The following is a 16115-nucleotide window of genomic DNA, read 5'->3' as shown; positions in this document are numbered from 1 at the left end:
AGTTTAATTTTACACACTATAGTCCAAAATATAATTTTTGAATATCACTTTTGGAAATTCAATTCTGTGTATTAATAAGTCATTAATAAAAAAATTAAACATTATAATATTAAAATTAATTTAATGTTGTATTATAATTACTTTTACGAAATTTATTTTTAAATTTATTTACTTTTATATTTTGAAAAATAATCTAGTAGCTCCACTAGAAATAATTAATTAAATAATGTTGTTTAATATATGACTAAGCATTTCTCGCGGAATATATACAGCTGATAATGTAAATAACAATGCTATAAAATAGTATTATCAGTTGTATATATTCCTTGTCATAAACAATTGTCATACATCGAACGATTCATTAATACATGGAACTGAATTTTCAAAAATGACATTCAGAATAAGATTTTGATAGAGTCTATCGTATAACATTTAAATATATACAATAAAAATTCACTATAATATAATTATCTAAAGTTAAAGATTATTTGTCCGTAAGAATATTAATAAAAACACTCTAAAAATTGGAGAATGGTGTAAAAGTTTATTTTTATTTCAAATTATTTATAAATTATACATATTCTAATATAAAATACTATCACTTGCTTAGTCATATGGTATATCGAACGGCGTTATAAAATTATTATAAAAAAATAAATAAGTATGTATTTATAAATAATGCATCAAAAAACAAATTAATATTAAAAAAAGATTCAAAATAAATGTCTTATGAGTTTATAGTCGAGTATTTCAAAATCAATAGCATTTTTACAAAAAAAAAATGGTTTGAATTTTCACTTTCGAAATTAAGATAAAGCGTTTAAAACAAACTTAGATGATAAAAGTAAGTTGTTTTATCATCTAAATTATCATCTTTTCTTCTAGTAATATGTCTGACAAGATTTTAATAATATAAAAAATTTCGCGCGTAGTAAAGTACTGTATGCAAATTTTTCAAATGAAAAATGAAATCATCGAATGATTCACGGCCATTACAGTATAAGTCGTTAAACATAGCACAATAGTTATATGTAAGCACTATACCTATATAAAAAGAAAAAAAGAGAGTAATGTATATAAGTAAAATTATATATATGTATATACGAATTATACGATCGTATTTTTAATATAATATGATATGTGAATTTTTTTTCCCGAGTGATAACCATGCTAATACGGGCCATTTCTTCACAAGCCACAATGTAAATAGAAGTACGTATTTGTAATAAAGTTTTACTATTGCTCCGACATATGGTATAACTGAAACAGACAGAAGAGAGCGAATCAACATGCAGATTATTATAAAATATAATAATTGCAAATAAAATAGGTGATTGAATCTATGCAACACTTACGACAAAGGTAAAATATCAAAGCGCGATATTTAGCATTTAATTGACTGTACCACCCAAGCGGCCGATTATCTGAAATGTAATAATCATTTTATTGAATATATTACTTCTTTTCTGAAGCAAAATTTATTAAATAATGATTATTTATATAGTAAAATTACTTAGTAATTTATATATATTTATATTAAAAAAATATAAATTTTCTAATAATTATTGCAAGAAAATAGAATAATTTACATCTTTTTTTTGCCGCGATGTAAAAATTGAACGTTAGAGTATAAAAAAAAAACATCTTCATTAAGTATACAAGATATTCAACAATATATTCATCATACATAAATAATTAATAATAATTACACGTTTATAGACTTTATAATATTTCATCACGTTACTGTAATAGTGCTGGAATATTCCACGCTAATGTTTATTTGTATAATAGTAAAACCTTTTTGAAAAACTTGATTACTTAATATTTATAAGTATATATGGTTTGTCCCAAAAGTAATGAGATTATTTTTGACGCCAATCAGAATAGTCGAAAGGTGAATTCACTAGACGGGGCCTTTGATGCGGAATGTTATAGATATACAGTCTGATCCTTCCCAGTTGTCACCGAGCCTTTCTAGCAATTGATATCTTCAGTAAAATACGTTGTAATTTTTGTGTCTTGTCATAATCGAAAAATTCAGCAATCTCGAGCAGCAATCAAATTCTGCGTGAAACTGAGAAAATCTGGTTCTGAAACGTTGGAGATGTTGAGAACAGCTTACGGAGGTGCTGATTTGTCTTCAGAATTCGATCGCGTAACGCTGCTCAAAACAGTCTGTGCTGAGAATTTTCGTGACAAGACACAAAAATTACAACGCATTTTGCTGACAGTATCGACTGCTAGAAAGGCTCAGAGGTAACTGAGAAGTTAGATTGTATACCTAACATCCTACACCGAAGACCCTGTCCAATGGATCTACTCCCTAACAATTCTGATTAGACCCCTAAAAATAGTCTTATTACTTTTGGGACAGATCTATATATATATATATATATATATATATACATATATATATATTTTTTTTTTAATTTAAGAATAATAAAGAATAATATTATTTTAATAAGACAAATAAAATTTAAAAAAATTGATTTTTTTATAAGAAAATGGCAGGAATAAAATTAATTTATCTAATTTTTATTTAAATATATTATTATTTATAATCTCTTTAAAATTTTTTTCTTTAAAGAAGAAATAGATGCAGTTTTACTTAATCAATATCTGATATATTTGATAAATTTATGTGAGTAATTAAAATTAATATGAAATACTTACATTCTATACCATGCAGCTGATAGGTAAATTTTAGAAAAGCATGTTTGTCTAAAGTTATATCAATATACCACAATCCATCTAATATGGCTGATGCTATGTGATAGAATTCGGATGGAGCATTATTCAAATATGCTGCCAAAACATCGGATACCTTTTCACACAATTCGCGAGTTTCTTTTGCGGTCTTGCGACATAGATTTAATCTATAAATAATGACGAATAATTAATGAAACTAGTGAAGAACTAATATACATATGTTGATCAATTTTATTAGTTATATTAGAAATTATATAATAATATAATGAAAAATTGTGTTTGTGTGGACACGCTGATTTTTGCCAATAAAATATACTTTTAACGTTGTTGTAGATTACCGATCGGGAATTTCCAACATGTGACCTATCACACGCCAAAAATGATTAAATGCTTCTTCTTCTTCCTTCTTAATGCACAAGCCGATAGATTTCGGAGCTATTAATACGTAACCCATGAAAGCAAATTGCGTAATTGCCATGTCTCGTTGATAAATTCCACCGACATCAGCATTCTCTGATCTCCTACTACTCGTCTTATGTTTCCGGTGAATTACATTTATTGTCTTATATAGGCTAGTAAAATATAAAAATTCAAAAATTCATGTAAATGTCGAGTTAAATGGAAAATTCGTTTCATTTTTTGCTAAGCAAAAAATAACATTAATATAAATACAAAAACGGAATAAACTTTTCGTTCAACTAAATATTTATTTCTTATAATAGAAATTTAATTTAGCAGTTTGACGTAGAGGTAAAAATAAGAAATAAAGTAGATTCAAGTATAATTATATGGTTATACAGGATGTCCGGAATATCGTTCGGGAAATGATTCAGGACCCAAAAAGAAGGAAAATAAGCTATGTAAACGTAGGTCCAAAAATAAGTCGTTTCCGAGTTATAGTCATTTTTATGTTAAAGAAAAATCATAATTAAGCGAATTATACCTCCGCGTGATGCATCCTGGTTAACGCCAGAAGTCGGAAATGAATTAATTTCTGTTAAAAAACTATAAAATAAATTATAATTATTATTATGACTATGAAAAATAAATTACAATTTTTTATAAAGTTACTATAATTTGGAAATAACTCATTTCTGATCCTGTTTATATAGCTTTTGTTCCTTCTTTTTGGATTCCGAACTTCAAGAAGTAGTGTGAATTTTCGGACACACTATAGAAGATTAAAAAAGTAAAGCGGGCTCGAGACGTCAGCAGAGTAAAGCTTTTTATAAACATTACAGATTACAGATATGAATTGATAAGAAGTAAAAAAGTTTATCTCTCTGAAGCATTCCATTTTAAGAAGCAGCAAAGTAAACGTACCAGTGACTGGACATGTATATATATGGGGACACGTACACAAAAATTGATATTATAATATGGTTTTTTATTATAATATTCAAATTTAATTGTAAAAATATTAAAAAATTACAATTAAATTATAATATTATGAAAAAAAGCATTAAAAATTACTTAATAATAAGTTTTTATGTACATGTTCTGATATAGATACATGTCCAGTCACTAATATGTTTACCTTAAAAATTGAAATTTTAATATAAAAATAAGATAAAAATGTTATGCTACGGATTCCGATGTTAAAATTAAAAAATTTTTCACGTATATATCGCTTATCTCTTTCTCTCTTTCATCTCGTTCACAGAAAATAAGTAAAAATTAGAATACAGAAAATGCTATAGCAAGTAATTATGATGATAATTAAAAATAATAATAAATGTCTTGAATAATAAAACCTAGTAAAAACAGAAATACATGTAAAAGGCTTCGATAAAACTTACTCAGAATCCGGGTCATTTGGATCACATGTATACAGCTTATAAATATGCAGAAGAGTTTGAGTATATCTGCTGAAAGTTACACAAGGCGTACTGCTTCTTCGTGTGTATCTGAGCACCTATTAAGCAATCCATAAAACACATTTTTAGACATTCATTTGATAAATAATATTATAGTAATTTTTTCGAAGCAATAATTCTATGTTATGATATAAAGTCATTAAAATTATTTTATGATTCCTATCTTAATGTTAGAATTATTGCAATATAAAGCAGGAAAGATCTTCTCTTCATTCCTTCATGAAGTTTTATTTATAGGTATTCTGTTATTTATAACTGATACATGTACATACACATTTCGTGTTTGTAAAAACAATTTTATTATAAAAAATAGAGAATTTTATTACCCTTAATGTTTCTGGGACTGCTATTATTGCAAGAAGTCCGGCAAAGCTAGCTAGTACCATTGATATCATGTTTTGCTTATAATAATTTTGAGCTCTGAAATAAAAATATGTAGTTCTTATAAATTTTATATGAATATTACTGAAATATTATTGCTCGTGTTATTAATGCAATTATTGCCCAGAAAGATTAAAAATTTCTGTAATCTATTGAGTATATTAGAATTTTATAGATTTCTGAATATAGGTCACTATTACATTTGTTATACCTGTCATAAAAATGTTACTTTAAGCTTGAATAATGTAATATGATTGCGTATTTATTTCATATTTATTATTACAGCTGATTATTTTTTCTCTTGCATATAAGGAATTGTAGGTTATATGTTGTAATTGGTTACACTGTTAACATTATTATTTAGTTATACTACAATTATATTATAGTTTCAACATTTGATGTTACGTAATACTTACTCTTTAAATAATTTTTCATCATACCAACTTGGAAGGCCATTGGGTGTTGCATCGGTGAGATTTGGATTGATTATACTATCATCTTTCAACAATAATTCTAAATGTTCGTCTATTGTCGACGTTTGAACTGCGAATAAATATTGCGTTTGAATGCAAATGGTATGCAAATATTTGTTTTTAAATAATTTACTTATAAAATTTTAAAATTCCGCAGTCATATAAAAGTCAAGTTAAATTTTTTTAATAGAACCCTTTATTTTCTTGCATATTCTTGTAGCTTACTGCAAGAGTTTTCCGAAACACTATAATAAAATATATATTTTTTTAAGTACATCTCGTGTTATACAACTTGAAATTTACATGATCGTCGACATTGGTATTCACATTCCAAGTTGAATAACAGTTAAAATCTTTAGAATGTTGTTCAGAATCGTGGCCTTGATAACGTTAAGGCCACGATATATGTCAAAGGTAAGGCATTGCTTCTCTTTTTATAACTTTTATAACATTTGTCAAGGCGTTGTCCCTCTTTTTATCAAACAATAAAAATAATTTAAAAAAATTAAAAGAGCAACAACCTCTAATGGTCTCATAATTTTGACCAACATTCAAAAGGTTTTAGCCGTTGTTCGGACACTTTGGCTGATGCTAATGCCGACGATATTATAAATTTCAAGCTTTATAACTCGAAATGTATTTAACAAAAAAATTTAATATTTTATTATAATGTTTTGGAAAACTCTTAAAACTTTTTATTGTTACAATATTTAGCCACACACAACGCATTTGACTGCGCGTCGCATTTTTGTTGGTCTTAAAACACAGTTCTTATAGACGGCCAGAATCGACTGTAACGAATTAAATTGACGAGCAATTTAATATTTTTATGCTAACAAGCATCTATAAGAATCTACACTTTATCTAGTCTTACAACTTCGCTTCTTACATATTTTTCACTACAGATGATCGTTTTCGAGATATTTTAGCGTTTCCGCACTTTTTGAGGATCCTCTATGTATCTTGTTATTTTTTCATTTAATTATTTAATTTGACACGATTGCAATATTGTGTACATACGTTATTTTTATTGGACATATAGTATTTCGATCACGAAACTTTTAATATAGTTGAACTCTTAATTTCCATATTATATCTTTTACATCACTTTAAAATTTACATTTTGTAATTTAGGTCTACATTCTAATAGCAATTAATAAAATTATAACATGACAATTTTCTTTATTTCGGCAGATATTTACCATCGTCGATATGTCTTTCTTCCATCTTTGCTTCCACTGTTTAAATCAGAACTGAAAAATCACAACGTTAATATAATCTTTATTACTCTTACGAAATAAGAGAATTTTTTCTGTTCAAATGCAAAACGTAAGCGTTTTTATTTTACGTTATAATCCAAAACAACTCGTTCTTAATTGAATTAATTTGAGTTTATTTAATTAATAAAGACGAGACGCGACACATGTAGTTCTATTCACTTCAAAGACTTCAGCAACAATGCTACGGATTGCTCTTCGTGACAGCTTTATTGAGTTCACAAGCCAGCAGATTTTTATGGCGTAAATAAGGGAATGATGTTTTTTTCCGTGCCTGGTATCGATAGTCTCGAACGTCATATACAACTCAATATGAGATATTGTCGAGATATTGTCGAGATTTCCTATGAAATGTTTTGTTTTATAAGCGACTATCACAGATCAGGGTTTTCCCGTTTTGTCCACAAAACCCATACGTCACTAAACTGAGTCATCAACTGTTTTGACTATATGACCTATGGTCGCATCTCCTAAATTTCTTATAATCTCATTTCCATAGATATTGATCGAAAGTTAACATCACAAGATTATAAGAAGTGGACTGTGTGTTTTTAAAAATGATGAACAAAATATAAAAATGGCAAATCTATATATATCCAATAATAAATTAACAGTTATTGAGAACAGACAATTTTTTTAATAAAATTATACGAAAAATTGCGGTTAAAGAATTCTTTGATTACTAACGAACAGATGTGATTAGCATTCATAAATTTTTGCTTCTTAATTCTATAATGGCATATTAGAATACTAATTGTAAGTTAGGAAAAATTTATCTCTTTAAAAGGCTTAAGAGAAACACAAGTGCTTTGATAAACCGATGCAATTTTATTTAGACGTTACGCGTATATGTTACATAATTGCACATAATTGTACGTTAAATTTAAAGCTTAAGACTTAAGTAGTTTTTGCATACGTTATAAGTAGTATCTAGTAGCGTATGCAAAAACTAATTAATTATTCAAATAATAGAATAATAAGGTAAAGATATGGCTATGGTTTTATGAAAATTAATTTTTCTGATTAATATAATCAGTTGTAAATAAATTATGAGTAATACTTTTATGAGGTGTAATAGGCATAAAGAAATTGAGAGCACAAGTTGCGAACTATTGAGAAAACAGTGAAAGATTTTATTATATTAATACTAATTATTCTGGGACAAGGTGTTGAATTACAGAAACATAAATTGTATAGAGAACAATTGCGTGTATAATTATCGTACACATACATTACGTTAGCATATTTCTGTAAAGGATAGTAACGTGCATCTGTTTTTCGAAGGAGATTGTTGGACTTGTTTTTACGTTTTAAAATTGTTAATGAATATAAATTAAGCGTATCTTGAAATATTATAATTTATGATTTGAAATCTAAAAGTAAGTGGCTTAAATATGCATATGTCACAGATTTCTATACTATAGATCGCTAACTAACAAAGTGGGGGTAAGATAAATTGAAGCCAAGGCTATACCGTCATTTGAGACACGGAAAAATCGTACCAACTTCATAGTGCATTCTTTTATGACATATGAAATAAATATATAAAACATAACTAACTTTAAATTTGTCATATAATTTGACTATTATGTAATATATAATAAAAATAAAATTATAAAATAAAGTTAAATAGAATAATTAAAATGTATTGTCAAATATACCTATAGAATATTAACAAATTTGATGCTACACTTACGTAGAAAAATAGTGCTTTACTTGTGTAATATGTCATATAAGTTTTATTAATAAATATTTATTTTTCGATTTTTGTAAAATGTTAAAACTTTACTTTCCAAATATGTTTTGTATATGAAAAATATGAGTATTTGACGGAAGTATCGGCAATTTGTAATGCGGATAATATTAATTGGTGACTTTACTCCCCACTACCTAAATTAGCGATCTAGTATGTATTGAAATCTGTGACATATGTACATACATACAAATTCATTGTTAATTCAACATTTTATAAAACAAGAAACATATGTATATACAATTTACTTATTATATTAAATATTGATTTAATTTTGCAATGTAGATATTCGTATTGCGAAATTTTGTCTATATATATATTACTTTTGTTTATATCTACATTACAAGTTGAGTTATCATATCTTACGTTAATAAAATTGTCAGAAAATTTGCTACCAAGTACAATAAAAAATAATTTCTTTCTTTCATTCAACAACATAATGTAGTATCATTAATTATTGAACGTAAATTGTAAGATGTTCAAAGGTCAAACATGTTTCGTTATCTTAATGCATTCATAAACGGCCGTTTCTGCATAAATATACTGTGCTGCAAACACTTCATCACATTTTTTATCTTCTTCTAAATCATTAATCATGCTGTGTGAATATTATTATAATTAATACATGAATTTTAATATAAATACTCTTCAGATTTAATATAAATTAGAATGCAATTTACATAAGTTACCATTTACTCGCACACGCACACAACACACACGCACACATGCGCGCGCAAGCATTTTAAGGTATATTATATTTTTTGATTGAATGCAAAATTGTTGTATTCTTCTTAACTACTTTCTTTTTTCATAAGCATTGCATATACAATATTGTTACGCTCGCGCTCACTGTTGCACTCGCGCCTGCGGCAAAGATACTTGCGAGCTCGCGCGGAAAAGAGCAACACACTCGATTACAAAAGAATTGCAATGATTTATTAACACTTAATACACCAAAGAGTAAATGTCAAACTCGCGTTAATCTCAGAGTCCCGCCAAACAACACGTTGCTAAGGGAGCAACTCTCCCTTGTCCGCTTCCGCGGACGATTTCAGTCGGCGCAACTTATGCTCGGCCGACACCGCGAAGCACGGGCGTAACAATATATTTAATGTTAATTTAATATTCTATAAAATAAAAAAATTAATAACACTTTACATATATTTACATATTATATAAATTATTTATATGAAAAATCTCGTCATTAGATTTTCGCGCAAATTCAGTACTTGTTGTATGACTGGTAGACTTTATTACAAATGAGTCGAAACTTCTGTAGCTTGAATTGTGATCTGTTAGCTCAGTTTCTCTCCAATATTTTCTTTTATGAGTCTTGTACATCTCTCGTTTCTTTTGAATATCTCGAAACACCTCGCGAATCGGTCGTGAATCAGCAGCTTGTTTCAACTCATATATAAATACCAGTGTAGATGCTAGGAGGCCAACGATGAGCGCTGAAAATCCGGCACCTAATGGTGTCAGTCCGAGGGTTATGTAACTCGTATTGAGACCATCGTATTCCTTGACAACTTCGCGAAGACTAAGACTGGCTCTTCGGTGAATAACGTCGCTGAGATGAAAGCGAGCAATGCCTGACTCCTTCAACCAGAGCGTTACCTAAAAAATAAAAAAATTTTAGAATATAAGAAAAAATGTTCCGGCGATAGCACGTCTATTGCGTCAATTTTCTTATCAATATTTATAATTGAAATGAAAAAAATTATAAACAATTTGATCTTTGTACTTCGAATAATTTATCATAATCTTTAATATATCGCTTTTAGCAATAATATTTATATTAAAGAACATTAAAAATATTTAGGCTTAAATGAAATAAATCAAAGACTAAGAATAAAGTTAATATAAACCGACACTGGAAAGTGTGTGTATAAAGATATACGTTATTAGATAGATACAATCAGAAATGACGTTTTGATTCTTATTCGAATCTTCTTCAGTACAATGAATAAAGACGGAATGACTACTAAAGATCTACATTATGAGTTCTACATTATTCGTAGTAAAATGAAGTGTCATCAAATTGTTATCTTATCTAAATTAAAATGTCATTGATTGCTTTTTAATGTTTGGAAAAACACTTAAGCAGCGAAATCACAAGCTGAAATTATTATAGATGTCAAGATGACTTCGCAAAATGGCAAATATTAATGTAACATGTGTACAGTTCGAGATGTAGTGAACTTAATTGTGTTTACGTCAATCATATAAAATTAATATCTTGAGTGTTCTTAGAAAAATCTTGTAAATATAGTTGTAAGTAAAATATCTTTTGCGGTTGATAGGTACATGCTGACGATAATAACTGTCTGTGTATTATATTACCGTGTCAATAGGTCGTAACAGCCACGGTTGGACCGCAAAGGATGTATAGTAGTTGCCCACTTTTTCTTTCATGATTCTCTGACCCTTACAAACATAATTTGCAGTTTTATTTTTAGTACAGGCTATCTTGTTTAGTATTTTAAATAAAATTATTTTTGTATTTTACTTTAACATGATCGTTGAAGATTGCATCATCAGGAAAGAAGATCGAGTCTACGATTCTCCCGAAAATTGCAAATTTCTTCTGCTCAATTAATTTATATACATATTCCTCTTGACCAGTCACGCGTATATATCTCGTCGGCATCTGACTCATGTAAGGATCCTGGAGACATATACATTTGTCGTCTAATTGTCAATAGTAGGAAAAAATGACCGTTCACATAAATTTTACGTACATTCAAGTCAAAGTAGTCAGACCAATATGGCTCTTCCCCCAAATGACCCCACGATAAGTTAGCTTCAAGAAATTGACGTACCGTATCGATTCTATAAATAGTATACATATGCGATTTAGATATCCTTTATTTTTAATTAAAATAAATATAAATGAGTAAATAATATTATATAATTACACCCACACATACATTTTTATACGGTGTCTACAAAGTTTGTCCTTACTTCCTATATTTTAGAAACGATTCAAAATTTAAAAAAACCACGAAATATTATACGTATTTAATTATTTCGAAGAACTACTTTTTTTAAAAAGATTAGCCCCTTAAAATAATCGAATATGTAGGTACATGTATTTTGCAGTTTTTCATAATTTTAAATTCTTTTTGAAATAGAAATAGATTTTGTAGACAATCAGCTGTATATGTTATATATATATATATATACATATATATATATATATAAACTGAAAAACGAATTCTTCTTATTGTTAATAATAATTGTACGTTTTTTTTTTTAAGAAGCGCAAATAATAAAGGGAGAGTCAAGTTAATGATAAATTATTTTTTATTAATTAAATTTAAAATAAAAATTTAAAGATATTGTAGAAATTGTTGCTACCTGTCCTCATATTCCAAACTTGTAAGTCTTGCTGCAAGACTGCTACAGTATGCAGTTACTAACAGAAATCCTGTAGTTTGCCATAAATGCAATTCGAACCTAGCATTCGCGGTATTTCTCGGCATCCACGCACCCACTAAACGACCGATCAATTCCGTAATCACACCGAAAATGCTCCGAAAACCTAAAAAGGTATATTTTATCTAACATTTTCTCATACATCATATTTTATCTACATATTATATTAGTATATCACAATGTGCACTTATATAATTGGAAATTTTTTATTGTTTTGAAAAGAAGAATGAAAAACAAGATAAGAAAAGAATTGCTTGAATAAAGTATATAATTTTTTATGTCAAAGCATACAATCATATGATAAAATTTATAGCCGCATTAGTTCTTGTATCTTAAATCTTATCTTAAATCTATGCATGAAGCACTTGAAAAATAGTAATTCCGATTGTTTGATGTTTGTAGCATATTTAGAAAGTCAATGTTTGCATTTATAAACTATAGAAAGATTCAAATTGCATACTATTCTGCTTTTGATCGTTGGTATGATACGATAAATATTTCTAACTTACGTTTTGGAAATTTCGGATCAATTCTAGCACGTGTATACATATATATGCTTTCAACGAATAACATGACTATTACAAGAATCCAACATTCTATTGAGAAAGGTCTTGTAAGCGCCCAGAAATTGGTGACTGGTTGTGGTCGCGGTACCAAAAAATGTATAAACATCTGAATCCACGGTGTGGTCATATTTACGAATTCGTTGTGATTCTGCGTTAACCAGATACTTCCGAATGCTAAATCAATCTTTACAAGACCAAAAATTATTTTAAAAATTAATTTATTATCTTAATTATATTTAAAAAAAAATTTCTAATATATTTATAAACAGATATATTTAAACAAATAAGTATTACTTTTATTATATTATTAACTTTGATTGCCAATAAGTTGATTTCGACATTAAACTTAATAAACGTAATGATTTTTTAAATATTTTGTTTTTTAAAATTGTACTATATTTATATTGTTCCTTTAATGTCTTAAATACTTACAATTACTAAAAAATTATTCTCAATCGATTTAATAAAATCGTCATTGATAAATGATTGATGGAAGTCTTGTGAATTTTACGTGTCATTCAAACAGGGGTAATATGACAGTCTTAAAGTGTCAATTATTTCAAAAATTAAAAATTTCGTTTATACATATAATGCTTATAAAACTTATATTACTTTAATTCGAATAATTATACCTTTTTCTCTTGTACAAGTTGGATGACGCCGCCACCATAATTTGTGCCATTTACGCGCCGACCGTACCTAAAAATTGACTTTTCTAAGATAATTATTAATTAATTAATATTTTTAAGATAATTTCTGTTTTTCACATATTAATATAAAGAATACGCTTACCTTTCCTCTCCTGATATCTTGTGTATTGTCCAAGTAAAATTCAACTTTTCCGCTATGACCAGAAACAGTTTCATTTCTATTCCATCCTTTTCATTATCTGTAAAATATATAAACATGTCGCGTTACTGCTTTACTTTTACGATTGTTCAGTTTTTTATAATTTTATTCATTTTTCTTTTTATTAACGCCTAATAAATATCTTAGAGAGATACTATTATTTGCTAGTATATTTTAGCAATAATAATTAGGGACGAGATTAATTATCAGTTAAAATAATTTTATTTACCATTATCTGCTAGGAAGATCTCTTTCTCAACGCCGTTAATTATTTTCTTCGTTGTTTGATTGAGGTAGGTAAAGGGTGGCCGATAAAAGGTACATACTTGTAGTTCTCTACCTCTCATATTAACCGTAGTGAATTCAGACATGAGCTCCTCGTAACTGTAATTTACGCCATTCAAAGTATGTAACATGTTTGTTTAAATAACATTTCATCAATATAAAAAACGGAATATTTGCAATTAATGTTTGCACTCATAATTTACAAGAAGGTTCGTAATGCAAACATGTGGAATTGTTACAAAGATTATATAGGTACTTACCTGTTTACTTTTAGAAAAAATCTTGGTTCCAAATAGTTTTCCGATAAGGTCCAAATTCCGGATCTTGATACAATATTCGCATTGGAATTTCCGTATAAAGAGACATTAAAAAGTTTCGAAGTATTTTTCAATTCACCATCGATGATGACAAGAATTTCAGTCGTTGAAATGGACGAAGGTACTCTACCGAAAATATATGTTGCACTTGCATTTTAGAATAATATGATTTTAATTTGATTAAATAGTCATTTAGCTGTTACATTTCACATTTATCTTTTATTCACATTTTACATTAATATATTATTTAAATTTGATTATATTGTCATTTACATAATTATTATTATTTAAAAGATTAATAAGATTTATATCTCTGTTTTGTTTTACCTTTGCATAATCTGTTCTATTTCCTTATCCCTCGATCCCAGCAAGAAATATCCTTGACAGCCATACAGCATTCTATGTAGAAGATATTCGTACGGATAAATATTGACAAATTGATGAAATAGTACTTCCACGTAAATCGAGTCTGAAAGAATAATTACTTTACAGGCCGTACGGTATTTCTTTGAGATAAAATAGGTGCGCGCATACGAACCACTTAAAAAAATATTGCAACATTTGGAGTAGAGAAACGATTTCTTAACCATTGTCGTAAAATTTTCGGTTGAAATCCAGGATTCCACTTTGAAATTCTTCATAATATTTCTCTTGTCAGTTAATACCGGAATAATGATGAGCGATAAAACACCAAGTATTGAATTCACTTTCATGATGTGTCATTATCAAGAAAAGTTATTACAGTTTAAGATGCAATCTTTATGCAAGTAATCGTTAACGCTAATTCCAAGAGTGATAAACAACCAGTTGCGTTCGGAAATTAATAATATCTAGAGTATCTCGTAAGTTAATAAACGTTGCATATGTATTGCATACGTACGTAATGTTTAATTTTCAGTCATTATCTACATGTCTCATTATCTTTGTAGTCGAACTGTTATTTAGAACTTCTCAGAATAATAAACAACACTGTTAAGATACACTGATTACATCACGCAAATCAACATATTATGTAAGAATTTTTTTTTAAACGAGACACTTAAATAAGAATTAACTTTTTTTTGCTGGAATATTTAACTAGAATTAATTAGAGTTATCAATGGTTTGATATTGAGTTAAATATCCATTTGAACACACTTAATTATAATTAAGTTAATTAATATCAATTGAAGTATGAAGTCGACTCGTTCGATCATAATTATCTGCCACAATAAGTTCCTCGAAAATTCGTTTTTTTTTTTCAGATTGTTACACTCAAAGGCTGTTACGTTAACCGAGTAAGTCTGGCATGAGAATGAGAGTCGGACTTGGTGAGTTACTCGAAATAAAATTGTACGTGGAATGGTGTCTGTACGTTCTGTGCGTGCAGTACCCACGTAGCCTTCGTGTACAATGAGACACTCGGGGTGCAATTTGACAGCAGATAACTACCTCGATAGCGAACCCTGAATAAACACGTAGCTACCACCAACGTCGTTGACATAAGTGTAATTACGCGGCGAATAAAAAAACGTGCCCGCAATTATCTCACCGCGTTATACGTCGCCCGTGGCGCTTAATTGACGATCTATAAAAAATTGACCTGATAATGTACTTTGTGATGACAATAACGAAGCTAAACACGTGGTGAATTCATTACTATTATCTCGACAAGACGAGGGTTGTAACAAGTTGTTGCGAGATGTCCTTGGTCCTATACCGATTTACGTGAGAGATACTTGATGTTTAGCGTTTATGTGCAGCAATAAATAATGATATTCAATAAAATATGCATCAATAACTCTCTAAACATAACGTTTTGTATTATGAAGATTTACGATAATACATTTACATGTTGTTAAGGCTCCAATGTGTAGTTATTTATCGTAACGATCTCATCATAGATATCGATAATGAAGAGATCGTTTTGCTTAGATAATTATCATAATTAATAATTGTAATAATTGATTTAACTATGTACGATTTAATCTATCTAAATTAATTAAATTAGTTATATAAAATTAATTAATTAACATTAATGACATTTGGATGCAAGAATCCTTTGGAGATCTTAATGAATGTCTGCTTTTGAATGTTTTCATGTAGCTAAATTAATTATTTTAATAGCACTCAATCAAACACTCAACGCAAATGTTTGATATGTCAAGCAGATTTGTGTTTAATGTTATCATTAGATACTGCTACTTGCTG

The 16115-nt window shown here is 28.2% G+C and overlaps 2 protein-coding genes across 3 annotated transcripts; both read right to left on the bottom strand.

Moving 5' to 3' along the window:
• Window positions 1-524: 524 nt before the first annotated feature.
• On the bottom strand, window positions 525-7031 carry LOC105452884. 2 transcript variants are annotated; one of them, XM_011694435.1, is made up of 9 exons: window positions 6789-7031; window positions 6643-6693; window positions 5384-5510; window positions 4913-5006; window positions 4509-4624; window positions 3048-3281; window positions 2674-2876; window positions 1356-1424; window positions 525-1260 (listed from the first exon to the last, which is right to left on the bottom strand). In XM_011694435.1, the coding sequence occupies exons 2-9, from the start codon at window positions 6665-6667 to the stop codon at window positions 1124-1126; spliced, it is 1005 nt and encodes a 334-aa protein (XP_011692737.1). In that variant the 5' UTR covers window positions 6668-6693; window positions 6789-7031; the 3' UTR covers window positions 525-1123. The 2 variants fall into 2 exon arrangements, with proteins under 2 accessions (XP_011692737.1, XP_011692736.1); XM_011694434.1 differs by having other exon boundaries at window positions 6643-7028.
• Window positions 7032-9280: 2249 nt separating this feature from the next.
• On the bottom strand, window positions 9281-15412 carry LOC105452883. Its single transcript, XM_011694433.1, has 12 exons — window positions 14464-15412; window positions 14253-14394; window positions 13869-14051; window positions 13553-13707; window positions 13267-13363; window positions 13107-13173; window positions 12418-12658; window positions 11831-12014; window positions 11212-11302; window positions 10980-11138; window positions 10814-10897; window positions 9281-10087 (listed from the first exon to the last, which is right to left on the bottom strand). Exons 1-12 carry the CDS (start codon window positions 14636-14638, stop codon window positions 9635-9637), a joined length of 2031 nt encoding a protein of 676 aa, XP_011692735.1. The 5' UTR covers window positions 14639-15412; the 3' UTR covers window positions 9281-9634.
• Between the last annotated feature and the right edge of the window lie 703 nt (window positions 15413-16115).

This window comes from Wasmannia auropunctata, unplaced genomic scaffold (assembly GCF_000956235.1).
Source record: "Wasmannia auropunctata unplaced genomic scaffold, wasmannia.A_1.0 LD336026.1, whole genome shotgun sequence".
Lineage (NCBI taxonomy): Eukaryota > Metazoa > Arthropoda > Insecta > Hymenoptera > Formicidae > Wasmannia > Wasmannia auropunctata.
This window is presented reverse-complemented; position numbering and strand designations above follow the sequence as displayed.

Bases quoted from the DNA above. Each gene is read 5' to 3' on its own strand.
- LOC105452884 (XM_011694435.1), bottom strand. From the start codon at position 6,667: ATGGAAGAAAGACATATCGACGATG. The intron at 3,282-4,508 runs GTAAGTTTTATC...ATATTTTACTAG, and splicing joins CCAAATGACCCGGATTCTGA to CCTATATAAGACAATAAATG. The intron at 2,877-3,047 runs GTAATCTACAAC...CATTATTTATAG, and splicing joins ATGTTGGAAATTCCCGATCG to ATTAAATCTATGTCGCAAGA.
- LOC105452883 (XM_011694433.1), bottom strand. From the start codon at position 14,638: ATGAAAGTGAATTCAATACTTGGTGTTTTATCGCTCATCATTATTCCG. The intron at 12,659-13,106 runs GTATAATTATTC...GGTCTTGTAAAG, and splicing joins AACTTGTACAAGAGAAAAAG to ATTGATTTAGCATTCGGAAG. The intron at 11,303-11,830 runs GTAGCAACAATT...TACTATTTATAG, and splicing joins AGTTTGGAATATGAGGACAG to AATCGATACGGTACGTCAAT.